Source organism: Eutrigla gurnardus (assembly GCF_963514095.1).
Source record: "Eutrigla gurnardus genome assembly, chromosome: 2".
NCBI classification, from domain to species: domain Eukaryota; kingdom Metazoa; phylum Chordata; class Actinopteri; order Perciformes; family Triglidae; genus Eutrigla; species Eutrigla gurnardus.
The window spans coordinates 5,647,721-5,665,279 of NC_139916.1; the positions used below are offsets into that span (position 1 = coordinate 5,647,721).

The following is a 17,559-nucleotide window of genomic DNA, read 5'->3' on the forward strand; positions in this document are numbered from 1 at the left end:
TGATGACTTACTGTTTTTCCAGGTTTAGGTTAAGAGTTGGTGGACTCAGAGTTCAGGTTTAAGGTTCGGAGTTGGTTGACTCAGAGTTCGGGTTTAAGGTTCGGAGTTGGTTGACTCAGAGTTCAGGTTTAAGGTTCGGAGTGGGTTGACTCAGAGTTCAGGTTTAGGTTCAGAGTGGGTTGACTCAGAGTTCAGGTTTAAAGTTCGGAGTTGGTTGACTCAGAGTTCAGGTTTGGTTCGGAGTGGGTTGACTCTAGAGTTCAGGTTTAAGGTTCGGAGTTGGTTGACTCTAGAGTTCAGGTTTAAGGTTCGGAGTTGGTTGACTCTAGAGTTCAGGTTTAAGGTTCGGAGTTGGTTGACTCTAGAGTTCAGGTTTAAGGTTCGGAGTTGGTTGACTCTAGAGTTCAGGTTTAAGGTTCGGAGTTGGTTGACTGTTAAGTTCAGGTTTAAGGTTCGGAGTTGGTTGACTCAGAGTTCAGGTTTAAGGTTCGGAGTTGGTTGACTCAGAGTTCAGGTTTAAGGTTCGGAGTTGGTTGACTCAGAGTTCAGGTTTAAGGTTCGGAGTTGCTTGACTCGGAGTTCAGGTTTAAGGTTTGGAGTTGGTTGACTCAGAGTTCAGGTTTAAGGTTCGGAGTTGGTTGACTCAGAGTTCAGGTTTAAGGTTCGGAGTTGGTAGACTCAGAGACTAGTTCAGGTTTAGGTTCAGAGTTGGTTGACTCTAGAGTTCAGGTTTAGGCTCGGTAGAGCCTGCTTTCTAAAATAAACCCCTGGTATCCATACATTGATTCCTGCAGCAGTAATCTTTGCCATAGTTCATGCTGTTACATTAAAGATGACCTGCTGTCATGCTTTAACTCTTCTAAATCTTCTGTGCTGTGATGCACTCACATGCAATGACTGTGTACCATGTATTTACATGACATCCATAAATAAAACACGTAAAAAGACTTTTGTCATGCAAAGACTTCTGCAAACGCTGCCTGTGTTGCAAAATTAATCCTGGAGTTTACATTGACCAATGCTGCCCCCTAGTGTCAGAAATGGGAACAAGAGGAAAATAAATGCAAGTCGAAGCTTGTTACCACGAGAGGCTCCTGTTAATAATACAGTATAATGCAAAGTGAGCCTCAAATTGACCCTCCACGGGGAGGTCAGAGTACAGGTCAGATACAGATTACTGAATTATTAACAGGAGGGGATAGTAATTGCAAATGAAGCCATCTCGGTGGGAGCTGGCAGTAGGCAAACCTTTTCTGATTTTAAAATCAGCCACAGAGCAACCCCTCCTGGTGTTCCTCAGGGCAGATGTTTGTCATGCATGAATGTAGCTCCTCTGGTTAATGTGGTTAAACCGGCGGTTCTTCTTTGGGGTGTAAATTGGTCGATGATGCTACAATAAGCTATCAAATCAGCGTTGTATTAAAATACTTATTTGGTCTTGTGCCAGATTAAAGGGGCTAAATTCAATATTCAGAGCAACTATGAGCTATGTAACCATAAAGTCTGATTTAGTTGCCTAAGAAGGCAATCAAACACTCGTTAGGAGACATTTCATATTCGTAATATTTCTCTGTTGACACACTCATACATCACATCAGTTCATTCATCAGAGGACACGGCTTGCCTTCAGACAGGCGCCATTTCCTGGTGCTGTACGTCTGTCTCCAGTTTTCCACTGCACTGAGCAATGAGGATGGAAACGTTACCAAGGGAACCAGCCAGAGTGTACGTTCCTATTAGAAGACACTGATAGTTACTGACTGGAAATAACTGAAGGTCACAGGTGACAACACTGCAGAAAGCCTGACACCTCAAAAAAAAATAATGCAGATCACCACACCGTTCTCCTGCGCATGCCACGTTTTTCCTGCGTTTCTAGAAAAGCTCAGTGTTTTGGGACAGGTCGGGAAACATGGGTATCACACACTTTAATACCTTTTACACAGTTTTCTTTTGCTCTAATTTTTAAAGTAGAAAAATACATAGAAACTGGAAACGATTTTTCAAGGGCTGCACGTGTGAGTGTGGGTTCTCCGGGTTCCTCCCACAGTCCAAAGACATCCACCGTGCAGCAAATCAGAGGCTTCTCTGGTGTGTGTACAAAAAGTCCAGAACAAAAGGCCACTGAGTCAGAAGGTTGGGAGAGTTACAACGACCTCCTCCTGGCGTGACGATCGTTCTTGCCGAGACAGAACGCCACGCTGCTGGGCGACGCCTGCGACGACGCGGTGCAGGAGCTGCACGAGGAGGCGTGGTCCACCCTGTAGGAGATGGAGTTGTAAAAGACCGGGTTGCTGTGGCCGCCCGCGATGAGGTCGCTGAGGGGCGGCGAGGGGACGTCGGCAATGTCCAGGCCGCAGCACATGCAGGAGAACAAGGCCCCGAGTCTGCTGGGCCTGGAGAGCTGTGGGCGATCAGATGAAACCAGTCCGTGCTCCTCTACAGGAGAGGGGAGGAGATTCATACAGCTGGTGCCCCCCTCCATGGGAAGGCTAAGGTTGCACATGCTGCTGTGTCCGTCTCTACAGCCAACATCAGCAGCTTCTGCCTCCGACGCCTCCCGATCCGTGTCCTTAGGCTGCCCTCCCTGCTCCTCAACCCTGGCCTCGGCCCTCACGTCAGGCTCCCCTGCGCTGACGGTGAGGAACCTCAGGACCACCAGGTTGAGAAAAGCCCCAATGACTGTCAGCCCGACCAAAATGTACATGAAGCTAAACGCCACATAGGGAGGTCGCTTCTGGAGGGCGTCGGTCTTCTGCAGGGCCACAAAGTCTCCGAATCCAATAGTGGTGAGCGTGATGAAGCAGAAATAGTAGGCGTTAAAGAAGGTCCAGTCCTCCAAATGGGAGAAGGCTGCAGCCCCGACACACAGGGTGCTCATGCACGACAGCAGACCCACCAGGACCATGTTCCACATGGACACCTCGGTCTTCTGGAAACCCAGGCCCTGCTTGGCTCTGCGCAGGAGGTAGCGGACGAAGGTGTTGAGTCGCTCGCCGAGGCTTTGGAACATGACCAGCGTCAGAGGAATGCCCAAGACGGCGTAAAACATACAGAAGGCCTTGCCAGCATCGGTGCGCGGAGCAGCGTGGCCGTAACCTACAAAGTCACAGAATATCGGAGGTCACATAAGGTCAATACTCATGTTTCATGTCTAGAATGAGTCACAGTCGTCACACTGCAAAAACAGCCCTTCTAGAAAGAAGTAAAATATTCTCATATTCAATCAAATTATTTTGTATCAAGCAAAAAAATCTGCCAATGGGGTAAGCTTTTTTTGCTTGACAAGCAATTCTTAAAATAAGCCCAAATTTCTTAGCTCCGAAAGACTAAAATGAGACTTTAAACTAGACAGAAAATCTTAAACTAATCCAAATTCTTCTAAAACAAGCAATGAAAAAAACACTAATTCAAGATTAAATTACTCAAAATTAGAATTTAAGTCTCTTTACTAATTTAAGAAATTACACCTTAATCTGGGATTGATAATGAGCATAAAAGTAGTTAAAATAAGACATAATTTCTTAAAACAGCATAACAAATATAAAAGTGATGTCTTAAATCAAGATACCACAACTTTCTCAGTTTTTTTTTTTTATGGCTGGAGTGCCATGCAAGCCTTTTTTATTTTTATTATGAGAGAGACAGTGTGGAAAGGGGAGATAGAGGGGGAAGACATGCACGAAGGAGATTGCCGGGCCGGGAGTCGAACCACTGATCTCCGCGTCGAGGCTGAGCCTCCGTACATGGGGCGGCTGCCTTATCCACTGCGCCACCGGCTGAGCCTCCGTACACGGGGCGGCTGCCTTATCGACTGCGCTACCGACCGCCCCAGTTAATTTTTTTTATTAACTTTGCAATACAATTGCTCAATTCAACATCCAAAAAAAAAGGGCACTTCTGCATTCCAGATCCATCATAATCAAACAGATTGAAAAGCCAGTTTTGATTTGAACCTCACTATCAAAATAATAATACATCAGTTATTGTAGCAGCATAGCAACTAAACATCATGTTGCAGCTGGTTTGCAGCATAATATCCCATATGGTTTTCATTCTCACCAAGCAACTGTCCTGTAATGAAAATGAAAATATTAATAATAAAAACTTTTGTCCTTGTTTCATGGCATTCTTGAATTGAGATGTTGTGCAAATGGTCTTACTATTAAAATAAGGCAAATAATCTTGGTGCCCCGCTGGGTTTGATCGTAAAACATTTTTATACTCTTTTTCTGGTTCATTCTAGCTCAAAATTAGCTGGAATATCTTATCAAGAAAAAGTAAGGCATACTTTCTTAAAATGAGATATTTTTTCTAATGCAAAACTTGCTTGACAAGATTAATATTCTTTTTGGACAAAAAATAAGACTTATTTTCTTGATACAAGGCTTTTTTTACTTTCTTGAAATTCCCTTTTTGCAGTGCACCAGGTCTCAAGTCTGTTTAGTAGATTAGGTCCAGCTTGCCAGATGTCATAAATGCCCTTAACGTTGTAGAAAAGTGTAAGGTGCGTAGATAGAGCGAATGTGTTTGTAAAACCTGTTTTTGAAGTTATCATATGGCATGAAATATTAAAAATAAATTCCCACTCATGCTCACGTGACACTTCCATGGTCATATCCTGATTTGCAGGATTTTTTATTTATTTATATATTTTTTAAATTTTAAACTTTATTTTATTATTGGCTTGTTTTAATAGGGTTTTTCCTCCAATGCTTTTAATGTTTTATGTAAAGCACTTTGAATTGCCCTGTTGTTGAAAATTGCTATACAAATAAACTTGCCTTGCCTTGCATGCAGGGCAATTTCATTAAAAACAGAAATGTAAATCCTTTTTTCCCAGCTATTTCACTAATAATTCAGCTGCTTTTCAGCAATCATGCTGTTGTGTTGTATGTCCACTAATCCAAATTACATTTACTTACATTAAGTTAAAAAACAAAAAGGAAGAGCAATTAAGGAGAAACGTAAAATGTAAGTAACAGTCAGCGGCTTGAAGGTCACACTTCATCCTCCCTCATCCAACAGAGGCTTGGGCAGCTTGAACTTAATGGATTCTAACAGTTCTCTAAGAGGGGGGGGGGGATTGAAAGGTCCAAATTCTCCAAATTCATGCACTGCAACAGTATAATGTACGCTGCTGATACATTCCAGTCATATCTTCAATACATGACTTAATAAGGCTTCAATCATCTGAGTGCTCACTATGGACCCTCATGTTTACACTGGAAAGTTGTATTCCAACAAAAGTCACGTGATCTCAACTTTGACTCACACGAGGTTTAAGGCAGGAACTGCGCATGTTGCACCGTTTGTATGGAAAGGGAAACATAATATCTATAAAATCAGACTTACCGATTGTGGTGATGACGGTGATGGCGAAGTAAAACGAGCCGGCGAACTTCCACTGCCTGCCGGCGCGGTGCGGCTCCGACTGGAGGACCGCTCTCTCGATGTCGCCGTATCCGTCCGCGGTGACGCCGTACTTCTGCCTCAGCTCGTCCAGCCTCCGCTCCAGCGCGCTCCTCCGCGAACTCTCGCTGTCCGACTCCAGCGCGTCAAACACGGCGGCGCCTACGAGCAAGTAGAAGACGATGGAGAGGATGAGAGAGAGGGTCCTGATGTTCTGCGCCTTCATCCTCAACTCCGGAGTGCGCGGGGAGCGGACGGAGGGAGGAGGAGGAGGAGGAGGAGCAGGGGACGAGGAGCGTCCTCCACCGACTCCATCCATCTACTAGCGTGTCTGCAGGTGAGGCGGCCCCAAACCTGCGTGTCTGCACGCGTTACCTGAGCTCTCTGCAGCACCTTACCTTCCCACAGGATGTTAGGTCATCACGTGATTAACCTAAATACAGGTGCATTCAATCCCTCTCCACGCAACAGGTGTTTAACCCTCAGGACCTACTTTAAAAAATCACACTCTACCTCTTAACGCCCTTTTAGGTCACTGGACCATATGAAAAAAATATTAAACATGAAAAAAAAAGGTCATTAACTCCTGTTCTCATCGTGTTTATCAAATGTGAGTTCATTTTCAGAATTCTAACGCTATAAATGCCAGTTAATATACATAATGGCACATTTTCTTTTACATAATGGTGAATGCAACGCGTTTTTTTGTGTGTGTGTGCAGGGATTATCAGTCTGGGATAAGCCAATGATTAGCAGCAACATTGCTTTTGATATATTATTACTTTTTGAGTTATTACAACAACAAAAAATACATAAAAATCACACTCTTCCCCTTAAGGCCCTTTTAGGTCACTGGATCATATCTAGAAATATTAATGTTTGACCTTGTAGTCTGCTGATATCACCTGTGTGTGTGTGTGTGTGTGTGTGTGTGTGTGTGTGCACATCACAGCTGTGTGATCCAGTGTGTCTCTGACACAGAACCCGGAGCTTCCAGCGTACAGACACTAATGGATTCATCAATATTCACATTGGTGTCATTCATTTTTCAACAAGGTAAAACAGGGGATGGAATTTGAAGAATTTCAATTAGGAAAGGTAACTTTTTGGTTGTATCATAGGTATTCAGCATCAGTAACATGTCTGGGGGGGCATTAATAACTACATTAGCACACATGCATGTGTGTCGGTCTGTGAGCATCCTTGATATTATATTCATGATATTCACGACACAAGGATTGGCAGTATTTTTCCAATCCGCTGAGAGCTTTACAGAATAAATAAGGCAGAAAAATGTTAATAATGAACTTCAGTAAGCCGAAAATAAATCAGTGCAGGCGGGAAAGGAAGCCACTTTAGTCCTTTTAATGTGAATTCCTTTCCTGATGATGAAGTGACAAATGATAACGTGTTAGTTCTCAGCTATCATCACTTTATCCCTCTTTATTTTAATATTAATATTAAATAAAGTTGTCCAACTGACTCTCCAAGCTAATAATCACTGATTCTTTGGAGGTTTGGGATCGTGTGTGTGTGTTGTGTGTGTGTTTGTGTGTTGTGTTGTGTCTGCCACAGAGAAGCTCAGCAGAAACAGCTGGGCTTTTCCAGACTCTACTCTCTTGATTATTTTGCGCTGCGAAGCGTTCATGTGCGGAGTATTCACAATACGCTCGGCTAAAGTATTACTCTGAGCGATGAAGCATTAGCTGGTGGCAGCGCTGACCTTTCATCGAGCACACTTAGTCCCCGAGTGATCCAGCAAGCCTCCGTCATTAACTAAGTCCACCACGCAGGCGGAGCGGGAGAGGGAGGGAAGCCACATAGAGGCCTGCTCGGTGGCGTGTTTTTTTTGTGTGTTTTTTTTTCAGCTGTCACGCTGATTGGGTTCACACAGCAGAGCGAGCAGAAAATAGGTTGACTGCTGTAGCTCCAGTGCTGCAAGTTGTTTCACTTTCACCTTCCCATCTATTTCAGGAGGACATTCCAATCTGCGGGAGCCGTTCATGCACTAAAACCCGGCCATAAAGAGGCTGAGATCTGTCATGTAAACCCACATTTATTGCCTCCATTGCATATAGAGCATATGGCTATCTCTACACTGTGTTTTTTTATCTTCCAGACACAGACTCAGCAAGCACAAATTAATCTATTGCCCAGCAGATGTTAGCGCTGTATGCAGACAAGTCTTGATTTTCTCCACTGGCGTTAAGTGCAATTATCTCCTTTTGAGAGCAGTGCCTGGGAGATAATAGCCCGGTCCAGTGTCCACTTAATGAGTGCACACAGTGCTCACAGTCGTTCCATTCGACACCAGTTCTTTATGTGGGGTTTCACGTTGTATGCAGGAAACAAATAAAACCCCAGAAGAAATAGACACAGTCATAGAGTGCTGTAGAATGACGCATTCGTGTTTGTATTTCATCACTCTGGTCCCCTCCTCAAAAACTTAACTTTTACATGTTTTGTTCAGCAAGATAATCTTCACAAATGAACACCACTTTTTAGGATTTTCGAAGTGTAAACGCAAGCGAATGTGAGTCTATAAACGAACCCACAAGTGGGATATTTACTGATGTATTTTACGCCGTAGAACCATAAAACTAGAAAAGTAGAAGAACGGACATTGTAAAAGAAGAAAGGTGATTGTTGTTAGTTGTTATGGTGACAGCCCACATAGGCGATTGTCCAGCAACACGTCAGGGAGAGAGCAGACTCGGCTCCGGAGATGGCTGGCATCCTAACTGGGTAGTTTGTCCTCCTCCGGAGCAGCAGGACGTGAGGCGGAGGACCGTTAGACCCAGCGGCCCGCTGTTCACTCATTTTCTGTAACAAGCTGTCCGCTTGTCAGCCAGCCGGCTTATTAATCAAGCTGTGGCTAAAAGAAAAATGAGCTGAACAAAGTTATTCATCAGGCTTTCCTGCCCTATGACAAGATCGCATGGTAACCTTACACTGCTCGTTTAATGGAGAATGCAAAGCCTCATCTCAGTGAGTGTGGTTTATAGGGATGTTCCGATACCATTTTCCCCTCCTGATACCGATTCCGATACTCGTGCTGAGGGTATCGGCCGATACCAGTGTGTTTAAAAATGTTTGATTAAGTTGCTGGTGTTGAAATTTGCAACACTCGTGCCACCCCTCGATGTACTGCCAAACCGCCAACATGATGCGCTAACATTAGCTCCTTTTAGCAGGGGTCAGGTGATCAATTCTTCTTCACCCCTCTAAAACAGCAGCTGCCGATGGTTATAAGAGCGGTGAAGAAGAACTGTGTCAAAGCTAATTGAAAAATAAATAACGTGGTATCGGATCGGTGCGTGGACTCCAGTACTCGCCATTACTGATGCAAGCATTTTCGGCAGCTTCGGAGGCATTTCCGATACTGGTATCGGAATCGGAACAACTAGTGGTTTAGTTTAATTTCTATGCGTACCGGTATATTAAAATCTCATAAGCTTGTGTTGACCAGACCTTACGTCAGGCATCTAATGAAAAACACATTAAAAAACAAACTTGGAGACGAGGGGACCGGAAGTGCAAAAAACGCTCACTCATTTCCTTGTTGTGGGACTCATTCCTGCAGCAGTCTATTCAGCAGTTCCCTGCCTTTTTTTTTTTTTTTTTAATAAGGATCCTGCGGTTTAACAACTGCATTATCGACGTGCTCATCTCGTATCTCTCTGCTGTACAGGACATTACATGCCTCCCTTTATCTCCCACAGGAAGACATTAAGAGCAGGATGTCCATGACTGGAGGCGAGACGCTCATCTGTCCAAGTGCCATCCAAGAAAACGAGGCGGGGAAATATGATGCTATCTTAACGCCGATAAAAAGTGGGCGAGGAGATAATGATAGCCATTAGGATGATCATATATTAAAGAGACGTGGCATATTTTGGTTGTAAAAACAAAACAAAAAAGGTCTCTTCAGAACCTGGCTAATTAAAAAAAAAAAGGTTTTGTATGAACTCAGAGGGAAGCAGGCTTGAACTTTACAGCTATAAACAGTTCCTTTGAGCCTTATTAGCTAAAAGGGCAACTCTTCCCTTTCCTTTACGTCACTACACACCTGTTCAGGTACATTTTAACCATCAAAATACAACACAAAGACAATAAAACGTCTCGTTCAAACTTCACATAAGTATTAATAGCTCTGCTAAGTTTCTGTTTACTTTCAGGGGGAGTTCAGAGAAAGTGAAAGTGAAAGAGACGAGCCCGGGTGAGGACCGTCTATAATGCTGTACCGCCTCGGCAGACGCCTTGTGGTCCGTGTCATGGCCTGGTTCAACAACAACCGGGGCTACCCGGTCGGGCTCCGGTGGATCGGCTGGATATGCAGCGCGCTGGCTCTCCTGTGGCGCTGCGCGGCGAGAGCCTTCGGTCCGATAGCCGGGCGTGTGCTGTTATCGATAGGCTGGCGGAAGGCCGAAGTCAAGCCCGGGGACAAACCCACGGGGAGCAGGAGGAGGCGCTGCCCGCGGCAGGTCGAGGAGTCCCGCGGCGAGGGTCAAAGTGAGACCGCCGCCGGGACGAGGGCCGCGGAGTCCGGCCGGCAGCTCGCCTCACACAGCCGGCCGAAGTTCGACGAAGAGGGGGAGCTGACGGAGGACGAGGAGGACGAGGAGGACGAGGAGGAGTACCGAGTTGAAACCACAGATGAGTTGTACTGCGACTATGACTCGACGTGGGAGACCGAGGAGCGCGCGAGGACCGCGTTCACGAGGACCCGGAGACCCGCAGCGTCCAGACATGTGAGTCCACCAGAGGCCCGCTGTGAGAGAGAGAGAGAGAGAGACAGGCCCGCTGTGAGAGAGAGACAGGCCCTCTGTGAGAGAGAGACAGGCCTGCTGTGAGAGAGAGACAGGCCTTCTGAGTTGGAAGCACTTTCTATTTCTTTCATGTAACTTAAGACAAAGTGACCTTGAATGTCAATCACTTGTTCATGTTCAGTGTTTTGAGTTTTTTTTAATTTTATTTTATTTTTGCTGTGTCTCAGTGGAAGTTCAACCCATTTGAAAATGCTGCAAGAGACATGCAGAACTACAGGCATGGCTACCCTGTGAGTCACACACACACACTATGGCGTCAGAATAGTTTCATATTACTTGCGCAACTATCAACTGAACGCTTCACACCGGCGTGCTTTGACGCCTGTGCAGCACACAGCGCCTGACGTGTAATGTAGTTGCCTCCCCTGGTTGACTGAAATGAACAGGCCAACTACATTACGCGTTCAAGTTACGCGGAGTAGGTGCGCACAGCAGATCAATTCCGGCCGCGCAGCATCAGAATCTGCGACCGCACGTGCGTGTGAACGCGTAACAACATTTGTCAAACAGTGACAGACAGACGTGCGCACGCTGCTTCATATGTACGCAGCTTCTTGTTACGCGTGACATACAACCTGCGCACGACAACGCACGCACGCACGCATAACAAATAACCATGCGTTCACACACACGCTGCTGCGCATCTTTCTAAGTGTTTTGACATCGATTTACCTTCATACACACACACACACACACACACACAAACACACACACACACACACACACACACACACACACACACACACAGGCTACACACAAGCATGAAGCATCACTTCGTGCTTTTTGTTCTTCCACACAGCAGCTAAAGAGTGTGTACCTCAGGAGCACAGCATCTGTAAGTATGCAAACGATGACTGTGTTTACTTATTATATGATTGTGTTTACTTATTATATTACGTGGTTATTTCCTAAAATAAAAATCTAAGTGTAATTCTCTTCTGTTGAGTAGCAGGACAAGCCCAATTTGTGGTTCTACCTCGGACAGGAGTGCTCTCTTCCTGACGGTAGGCCGACAGTTACAAGCAAACAGATGTGAATGAAACACTATATATACACAGTACACACATATATATATATATATATATATATATATATATATATATATATACTTATGTTTTGTATTCAGGTGTCTTCATAGACGGTTTCCACAAGGATTGGTTTGGGCGGTATGACAAACTGGAGATGGTACACTCCTACATTCAATGGTGAGTCACTCTATAATCACAGGGGTGATTTAAAATGTTGAGTTCCCGTTCATATACTTTATTTATTTCTCTCAAAGGTTGTTCCCACTGCAGGAACCAGGGATGAACCACGAGGCCAAGACACTGACAACAGAAGAGATAGAGGTGCTTTTCTAAAAAATCGAACACCTCAGAACAAATTCTTCACATATCCTAACAGGATCTACTTTTCCTCCAGGAGTTTTGTCGAAACGAAACCGCAAAGGCCAATCTGTTGAAGTCCTACAAGCTCATGTTGGACTTCTATGGTATCAGGTTGTGTGATGAGGAGACAGGAGAAGTCCAGAGAGCATCAAACTGGAAAGACCGATTCAACAACCTTAACAGGTGAGATCTGGATTTCAAGAAAGCAAATTGTTCTCTAAAAGTATAAAACAACATCCAAGTAATATCTTGACCTTTTCACTCTTTGTCATCGACAGTCACACTCATAACAACCTGCGCATCACTCGCATCCTGAAGTGCCTGGGGACCCTGGGCTTCCCTCACTACCAGGCCCCCCTGGTCCACTTCTTCCTGGAGGAGACGCTTGTCCACAGACGACTCCCAAAAGTCAAAGAAAGTGTTCTCAACTACTTTGTGTTTGCCGTCCGTGATGAGAAGCAGCGCAGGACGCTCATCAAGTTTGCCTATTTGAACTACGAGCGTAAAGACGAGTTTGTATGGTGCCCGAAGAAAATCCAGAGGATGTGGTCGCAGGAAGTGAACGCTGACAGGAGCCGAGGAGACGTAAAGGCCGAAAACAAACTCACGGAGAGGAGGGGCTCGTGGGAGGTCGAGGAGTCTCGCTACGGGGGTCACGGTGAGAGGGAGAGGGCGGCGGAATCCAACCGACAACTCGCCTCCAAGTGGCCGAGGTCTGGCGAAGAAGAGGTGCTGACGGAGGACGAGTTGAAGGAGGACGAAGAGGACGGGGAAAAGGAGGTCAAGGAGTCTCGCCGCAAGGGTCAAAGTGAGACCGCCGCCGGGACGAGGGCCGCGGAGTCCGGCCGGCAGCTCGCCTCTTACAGCCGGCCGAGGTTCGACGAAGAGGGGGAGCTGACGGAGGACGAGAAGGACGAGGAGGACGAGAAGGACGAGCAGGACGAGGAGGACGAGGACGAGTACCGAGTTGAAACCACAGATGAGTTGTACTGCGACTATGACTCGACGTGGGAGACCGAGGAGACCGAGGAGCGCGCGAGGACCGCGTTCACGAGGACCCGGAGACCCGCAGCGTCCAGACATGTGAGTCCACCAGAGGCCCGCTGTGAGAGAGAGAGACAGGCCCTCTGTGAGAGAGAGACAGGCCTTCTGAGTTGGAAGCACTTTCTATTTCTTTCATGTAACTTAAGACAAGGTGACCTTGAATGTCAATCACTTGTTCATGTTCAGTGTTTTGAGTTTTTTTATTTTATTTTATTTTTGCTGTGTCTCAGTGGAAGTTCAACCCATTTGAAAATGCTGCAAGAGACATGCAGAACTACAGGCATGGCTACCCTGTGAGTCACACACACACACACACACACACAGGCTACACACGAGCATGAAGCATCACTTTGTGCTTTTTCTTCTTCTACACAGCAGCTAAAGAGTGTGTACCTCAGGAGCACAGCATCTGTAAGTATGCAAACGATGACTGTGTTTACTTATTATATGACTGTGTTTACTTATTATATTACGTGGTTATTTCCTAAAATAAAAATCTAAGTGTACTTCTCTTCTGTTGAGTAGCAGGACAAGCCCAATTTGTGGTTCTACCTCGGACAGGAGTGCTCTCTTCCTGACGGTAGGCCGACAGTTACAAGCAAACAGATGTGAATTAAACACTGTATTTACAGTACATGTTACATACACTTGTGTTTTGTATTCAGGTGTCTTCATAGACGGTTTCCACAAGGATTGGTTTGGGCGGTATGACAAACTGGAGATGGTACACTCCTACATTCAATGGTAAGTCACTCTATAATCACAGGGGTGATTTAAAATGTTGAGTTCCTGTTTATATTCTTTATTTGTTTCTCTCAAAGGTTGTTCCCACTGCAGGAACCAGGGATGAACCACGAGGCCAAGACACTGACTAAAGTAGAGATAGAGGTGCTTTTCTAAAAAATCTGACAAATGAACACCTCAGAACAAATTCTTCACATATCCTAACAGGAGTTCTACTTTTCCTCCAGGAGTTTTGTCAAAACGAAACCGCAAAGGCCAATCTGTTGAAGTCCTACGAGCTCATGCTGGACTTCTATGGTATCAGGTTGTTTGATGAGGAGACAGGAGAAGTCCAGAGAGCATCAAACTGGAGAGACCGATTCAACAACCTTAACAGGTGAGATCTGGATTTCAAGAAAGCAAATTTTTCACTAAAAGTATAAAACAACATCCAAGTAATATCTTGACCTTTTCACTCTTTGTCATTGACAGTCACACTCACAACAACCTGCGCATCACTCGTATCCTGAAGTGCCTGGGGACCCTGGGCTTCCCTCACTACCAGGCCCCCCTGGTCCACTTCTTCCTGGAGGAGACGCTTGTCCACAGACGACTCCCAAAAGTCAAAGAAAGTGTTCTCAACTACTTTGTGTTTGCCGTCCGTGATGAGAAGCAGCGCAGGAGGCTCATCAAGTTTGCCTATTTGAACTACGAGCGTAAAGACGAGTTTGTATGGTGCCCGAAGAAAATCCAGAGGATGTGGTCGCAGGAAGTGAACGCTGACAGGAGCCGAGGAGACGTAAAGGTCGAAAACAAACTCACGGAGAGGAGGGGCTCGTGGGAGGTCAAGGAGTCTCGCTACGGGGGTCACGGTGAGAGGGCGGCGGAATCCAACCAGCAACTCGCCTCCAAGTGGCCGAGGTCTGGCGAAGAAGAGGTGCTGACGGAGGACGAGTTGAAGGAGGACGAAGAGGACGGGGAAAAGGAGGTCAAGGAGTCTTGCCGCAAGGGTCAAAGTGACACTGGCGGCAGGACGAGGGTCGGGGAACCCAACCGACAACCGAGGTCTGAGAAAGAGGAGGAGCTCACGGAGGACGAGGAAGACAAGTTGAAGGAGGACGAGGAAGACAAGTTGAAGGAGGACGAGGAGCACAAGCTGAAGGAGGTGGGGGAGAAGGAGGTCAAGGAGTCTCGCTGCGAGGGTCAAAGTGAGACCGCCGCCGGGAACAGGGTCGCGGAATCTAATCGACAACTCGCCCACAAGTGGCCGAGGTCTGACGAAGAGGAGGAGCTGACGGAGCACGAAGAGCACGAGTTGAAGGAGGTCAAAGAGCACGAGTTGAAGGAGGTCAAAGAGCACGAGTTGAAGGAGGACGGGGAGAAGGTGGATAAGGAAGAGGAGGATGAGTTTCGCGGCAGGGAGTATCGAGTTGAAACCACAGATGAGTTGTACTGTGAATACGACTCGACTTGGGAGACCAAAGAGAACACGAGTAGCGGGTCCACGAGGAACAGGAGGAGCAGGAGGACCAGGAGACCCGCAGAGTCCGGACATGTGAGTAAACCAGAGGCCTGCTGCAGCTCTGTGAGGCCTGCGTTGGAAGCACTTTCTATTTCATGTATTGCTGTGACTGAAGAGACATGGTGACTTAATAGTAAATGTCAACCACTTTCCTGCTGTTTTAAGAGGGGGCTCCACTTTCTTGGAGGTGCGAGGATGCTGATATTTACTGCTCTGTTTGTTGTTAGGCCTTCTGTAACCATTACATGTTTGAGTTTTAACTGACCTGCACTTATTTTTGCTGTGTGCCAGTGGCAGTTCAACCTATTTCAAAATGCTGCAAGAGACATGCAGAACTACAGGCATGGCTACCCTGTGAGTCTCACACACACACACACACACACACACACAGGCTACACACGAGCATGAAGCATCACTTTGTGCTTTTTCTTCTTCTACACAGCAGCTAAAGAGTGTGTTCCTCTGGAGCACAGCATCCGTAAGTATGCAAACGATGACTGTGTTTACTTATTATATGATTGTGTTTACTTATTATATGATTGTGTTTACTTATTATATGACGTGGTTATTTCCTAACATAAAAATCTAAGTGTAATTCTCTTCTGTTGAGTAGCAGGACAAGCCCAATTTGTGGTTCTACCTCGGACAGGAGTGCTCTCTTCCTGACGGTAGGCCGACAGTTACAAGCAAACAAATGTGAATGAAACACTATATTTTTACATATATATAATGTACTTGTGTTTTGTATTCAGGTGTCTTCATAGACGGTTTCCACAAGGATTGGTTTGGGCGGTATGACAAACTGGAGATGGTACACTCCTACATTCAATGGTAAGTCACTATAATCACAGGGGTGAGTATTGGCAAGAACCTCACGATATATGTATCACGATACTTTGGTCACGATGCGATACGTATCACGATATTGCGACATAAATAAAGATTAAAACACAAGTACCTGTATATGTGCATCAGATGATATTGATCAGAGGACAAATTGAGCCAAAACTATTTCATTCAAAACAGCCTCTCCATTTTATTAATTCCCATGAAATTCACTGGAATAAATATTGAAAATAAAATGAAAAAGGATAAAGTACTGCATTCACAACGCATCTAAACATGAATCTTTTTTTTTTTTTTTTTTAAATCAATCTTTGGCATTGAAAAATCTATATTTTATTGGGCGGCAAAGTATCGCGATATATTGCTGTATCAATATTTTTACCCAACCCTAATAATCACAGGGGTGATTTAAAATGTTGACTTCCTGTTTATATACTTTATTTGTTTCTCTCAAAGGTTGTTCCCACTGCAGGAACCAGGGATGAACCGCGAGGCCAGGATACTGACAACAGAAGAGATAGAGGTGCTTTTCTAAATAATCTGCCAAATGAACACCTCAAAACAAATTCTTCACATATCCTAACAGGTGTTCTACTTTTCCTCCAGGAGTTTTGTCGAAACGAAACCGCAAAGGCCAATCTGTTGAAGTCCTACAAGCTCATGTTGGACTTCTATGGTATCAGGTTGTTTGATGAGGAGACAGGAGAAGTCCAGAGAGCATCAAACTGGAGAGACCGTTTCAACAACCTTAACAGGTGAGATCTGGATTTCAAGAAAGCAAATTGTTCACTAAAGGTGTAAAACAACATCCAAGTCATGTCTTGACCTTTTTACTCTTTGTCATTGACAGTAACACTCATAACAACCTGCGCATCACTCGCATCCTGAAGTGCCTGGGGACCCTGGGCTTCCCTCACTACCAGGCCCCCCTGGTCCGCTTCTTCCTGGAGGAGACGCTTGTCCACAGACAACTCCCAAAAGTCAAAGAAAGTGTTCTCAACTACTTTGTGTTTGCCGTCCGCGATGAGAAGAAGCGCAGGAGGCTCATCAAGTTTGCCTATTTGAACTACGAGCGTAAAGACGAGTTTGTGTGGTGCCCGAAGAAAATCCAGAGGATGTGGTTGCAGGAAAGGAATGTAAAAACACCCGCTTGAGAGCCTGACCCGAATCCCTTCACTCCAGACAATGAAGATTAAACCTGAACTACATATTAATCATCAGATACAATCAAAACATACTTATTTTTGTTTAACAAGATTAATTGGAGCTCTTTCAGTACCACCCACAATGTATTTACGTTTTTTCAGCCGTGAGTAGCTCCATTTCCTTCGTGCATTGCATTGTGGGAGAGTAGAGTGCATCAAAGGCACGCTTGCATCGTGATCACATTTAGTCCCCTGTCTGCTTTGAGCATACTTTTATTTTCCACTCCAAATACTGAATGACCCTCCGAAGTATTTCATACAATGGCTGATTTTGTTTTACCAAAGTTAATTGATGCTTTTGATTACTTTTGTATTCAGTTTGGTTTTCCAGTAATCTTCGATTCAGTTGGATTCTATTGAACTTTCACAAACAAAACGGTGCACTATGACTGTATTCATTATGTAATAATAATATAATGTATAATTCTAATAAAAGTCTTTCTTTTGAAAAAAAATTCAACTCCCACAATCTTTGGAGTTGAAAAGTCGATATTGTATTGGGCGGCAAAGTATCGCGATATATTGCCGTATCGATATTTTTACCCACCCCTATTTGGGACCAAGGCTTGATTCATATTTAAAAAAAATTT

At 45.1% G+C, this 17,559-nt stretch overlaps 2 protein-coding genes across 6 annotated transcripts; one reads left to right on the top strand and one right to left on the bottom strand.

The window, feature by feature from the left end:
• Positions 1–1,919: 1,919 nt before the first annotated feature.
• LOC311024148 (potassium channel subfamily K member 15-like) lies at positions 1,920–6,325 on the bottom strand. The gene is made up of 2 exons (XM_084026430.1): positions 5,356–6,325; positions 1,920–3,099 (listed from the first exon to the last, which is right to left on the bottom strand). The coding sequence occupies exons 1-2, from the start codon at positions 5,729–5,731 to the stop codon at positions 2,147–2,149; spliced, it is 1,329 nt and encodes a 442-aa protein (XP_083882556.1). The 5' UTR covers positions 5,732–6,325; the 3' UTR covers positions 1,920–2,146.
• Positions 6,326–9,569: 3,244 nt separating this feature from the next.
• Positions 9,570–17,418, top strand: LOC311024110 (uncharacterized protein). Of its 5 annotated transcripts, XM_084026365.1 has the most exons (23): positions 9,571–10,163; positions 10,409–10,471; positions 11,041–11,076; positions 11,191–11,245; positions 11,368–11,446; positions 11,524–11,590; positions 11,664–11,812; positions 11,908–12,712; positions 12,904–12,966; positions 13,049–13,084; positions 13,199–13,253; positions 13,339–13,417; positions 13,495–13,561; positions 13,645–13,793; positions 13,889–14,561; positions 14,610–14,951; positions 15,210–15,272; positions 15,361–15,396; positions 15,532–15,586; positions 15,671–15,749; positions 16,221–16,287; positions 16,371–16,519; positions 16,615–17,418. In XM_084026365.1, exons 1-23 carry the CDS (start codon positions 9,648–9,650, stop codon positions 16,916–16,918), a joined length of 3,987 nt encoding a protein of 1,328 aa, XP_083882491.1. In that variant the 5' UTR covers positions 9,571–9,647; the 3' UTR covers positions 16,919–17,418. The 5 variants fall into 5 exon arrangements, with proteins under 5 accessions (XP_083882489.1, XP_083882490.1, XP_083882488.1 ...); XM_084026363.1 differs by having other exon boundaries at positions 9,570–10,163; positions 13,889–14,951; positions 15,364–15,396; XM_084026364.1 differs by having other exon boundaries at positions 9,570–10,163; positions 13,052–13,084; positions 13,889–14,951.
• The last annotated feature ends 141 nt before the right edge of the window (positions 17,419–17,559 follow it).

Coding starts and splice junctions, on each gene's coding strand:
- LOC311024148 (XM_084026430.1), bottom strand. CDS start 5,731: ATGGATGGAGTCGGTGGAGGACGCTCCTCGTCCCCTGCTCCTCCTCCT. Junction 3,100..5,355: donor CACCGTCATCACCACAATCG/GTAAGTCTGATT, acceptor GTGACTTTGTAG/GTTACGGCCACGCTGCTCCG.
- LOC311024110 (XM_084026361.1), top strand. CDS start 9,648: ATGCTGTACCGCCTCGGCAGACGCCTTGTGGTCCGTGTCATGGCCTGG. Junction 12,713..12,903: donor GACCCGCAGCGTCCAGACAT/GTGAGTCCACCA, acceptor GCTGTGTCTCAG/TGGAAGTTCAACCCATTTGA. Junction 15,750..16,220: donor GTACACTCCTACATTCAATG/GTAAGTCACTAT, acceptor TTTCTCTCAAAG/GTTGTTCCCACTGCAGGAAC.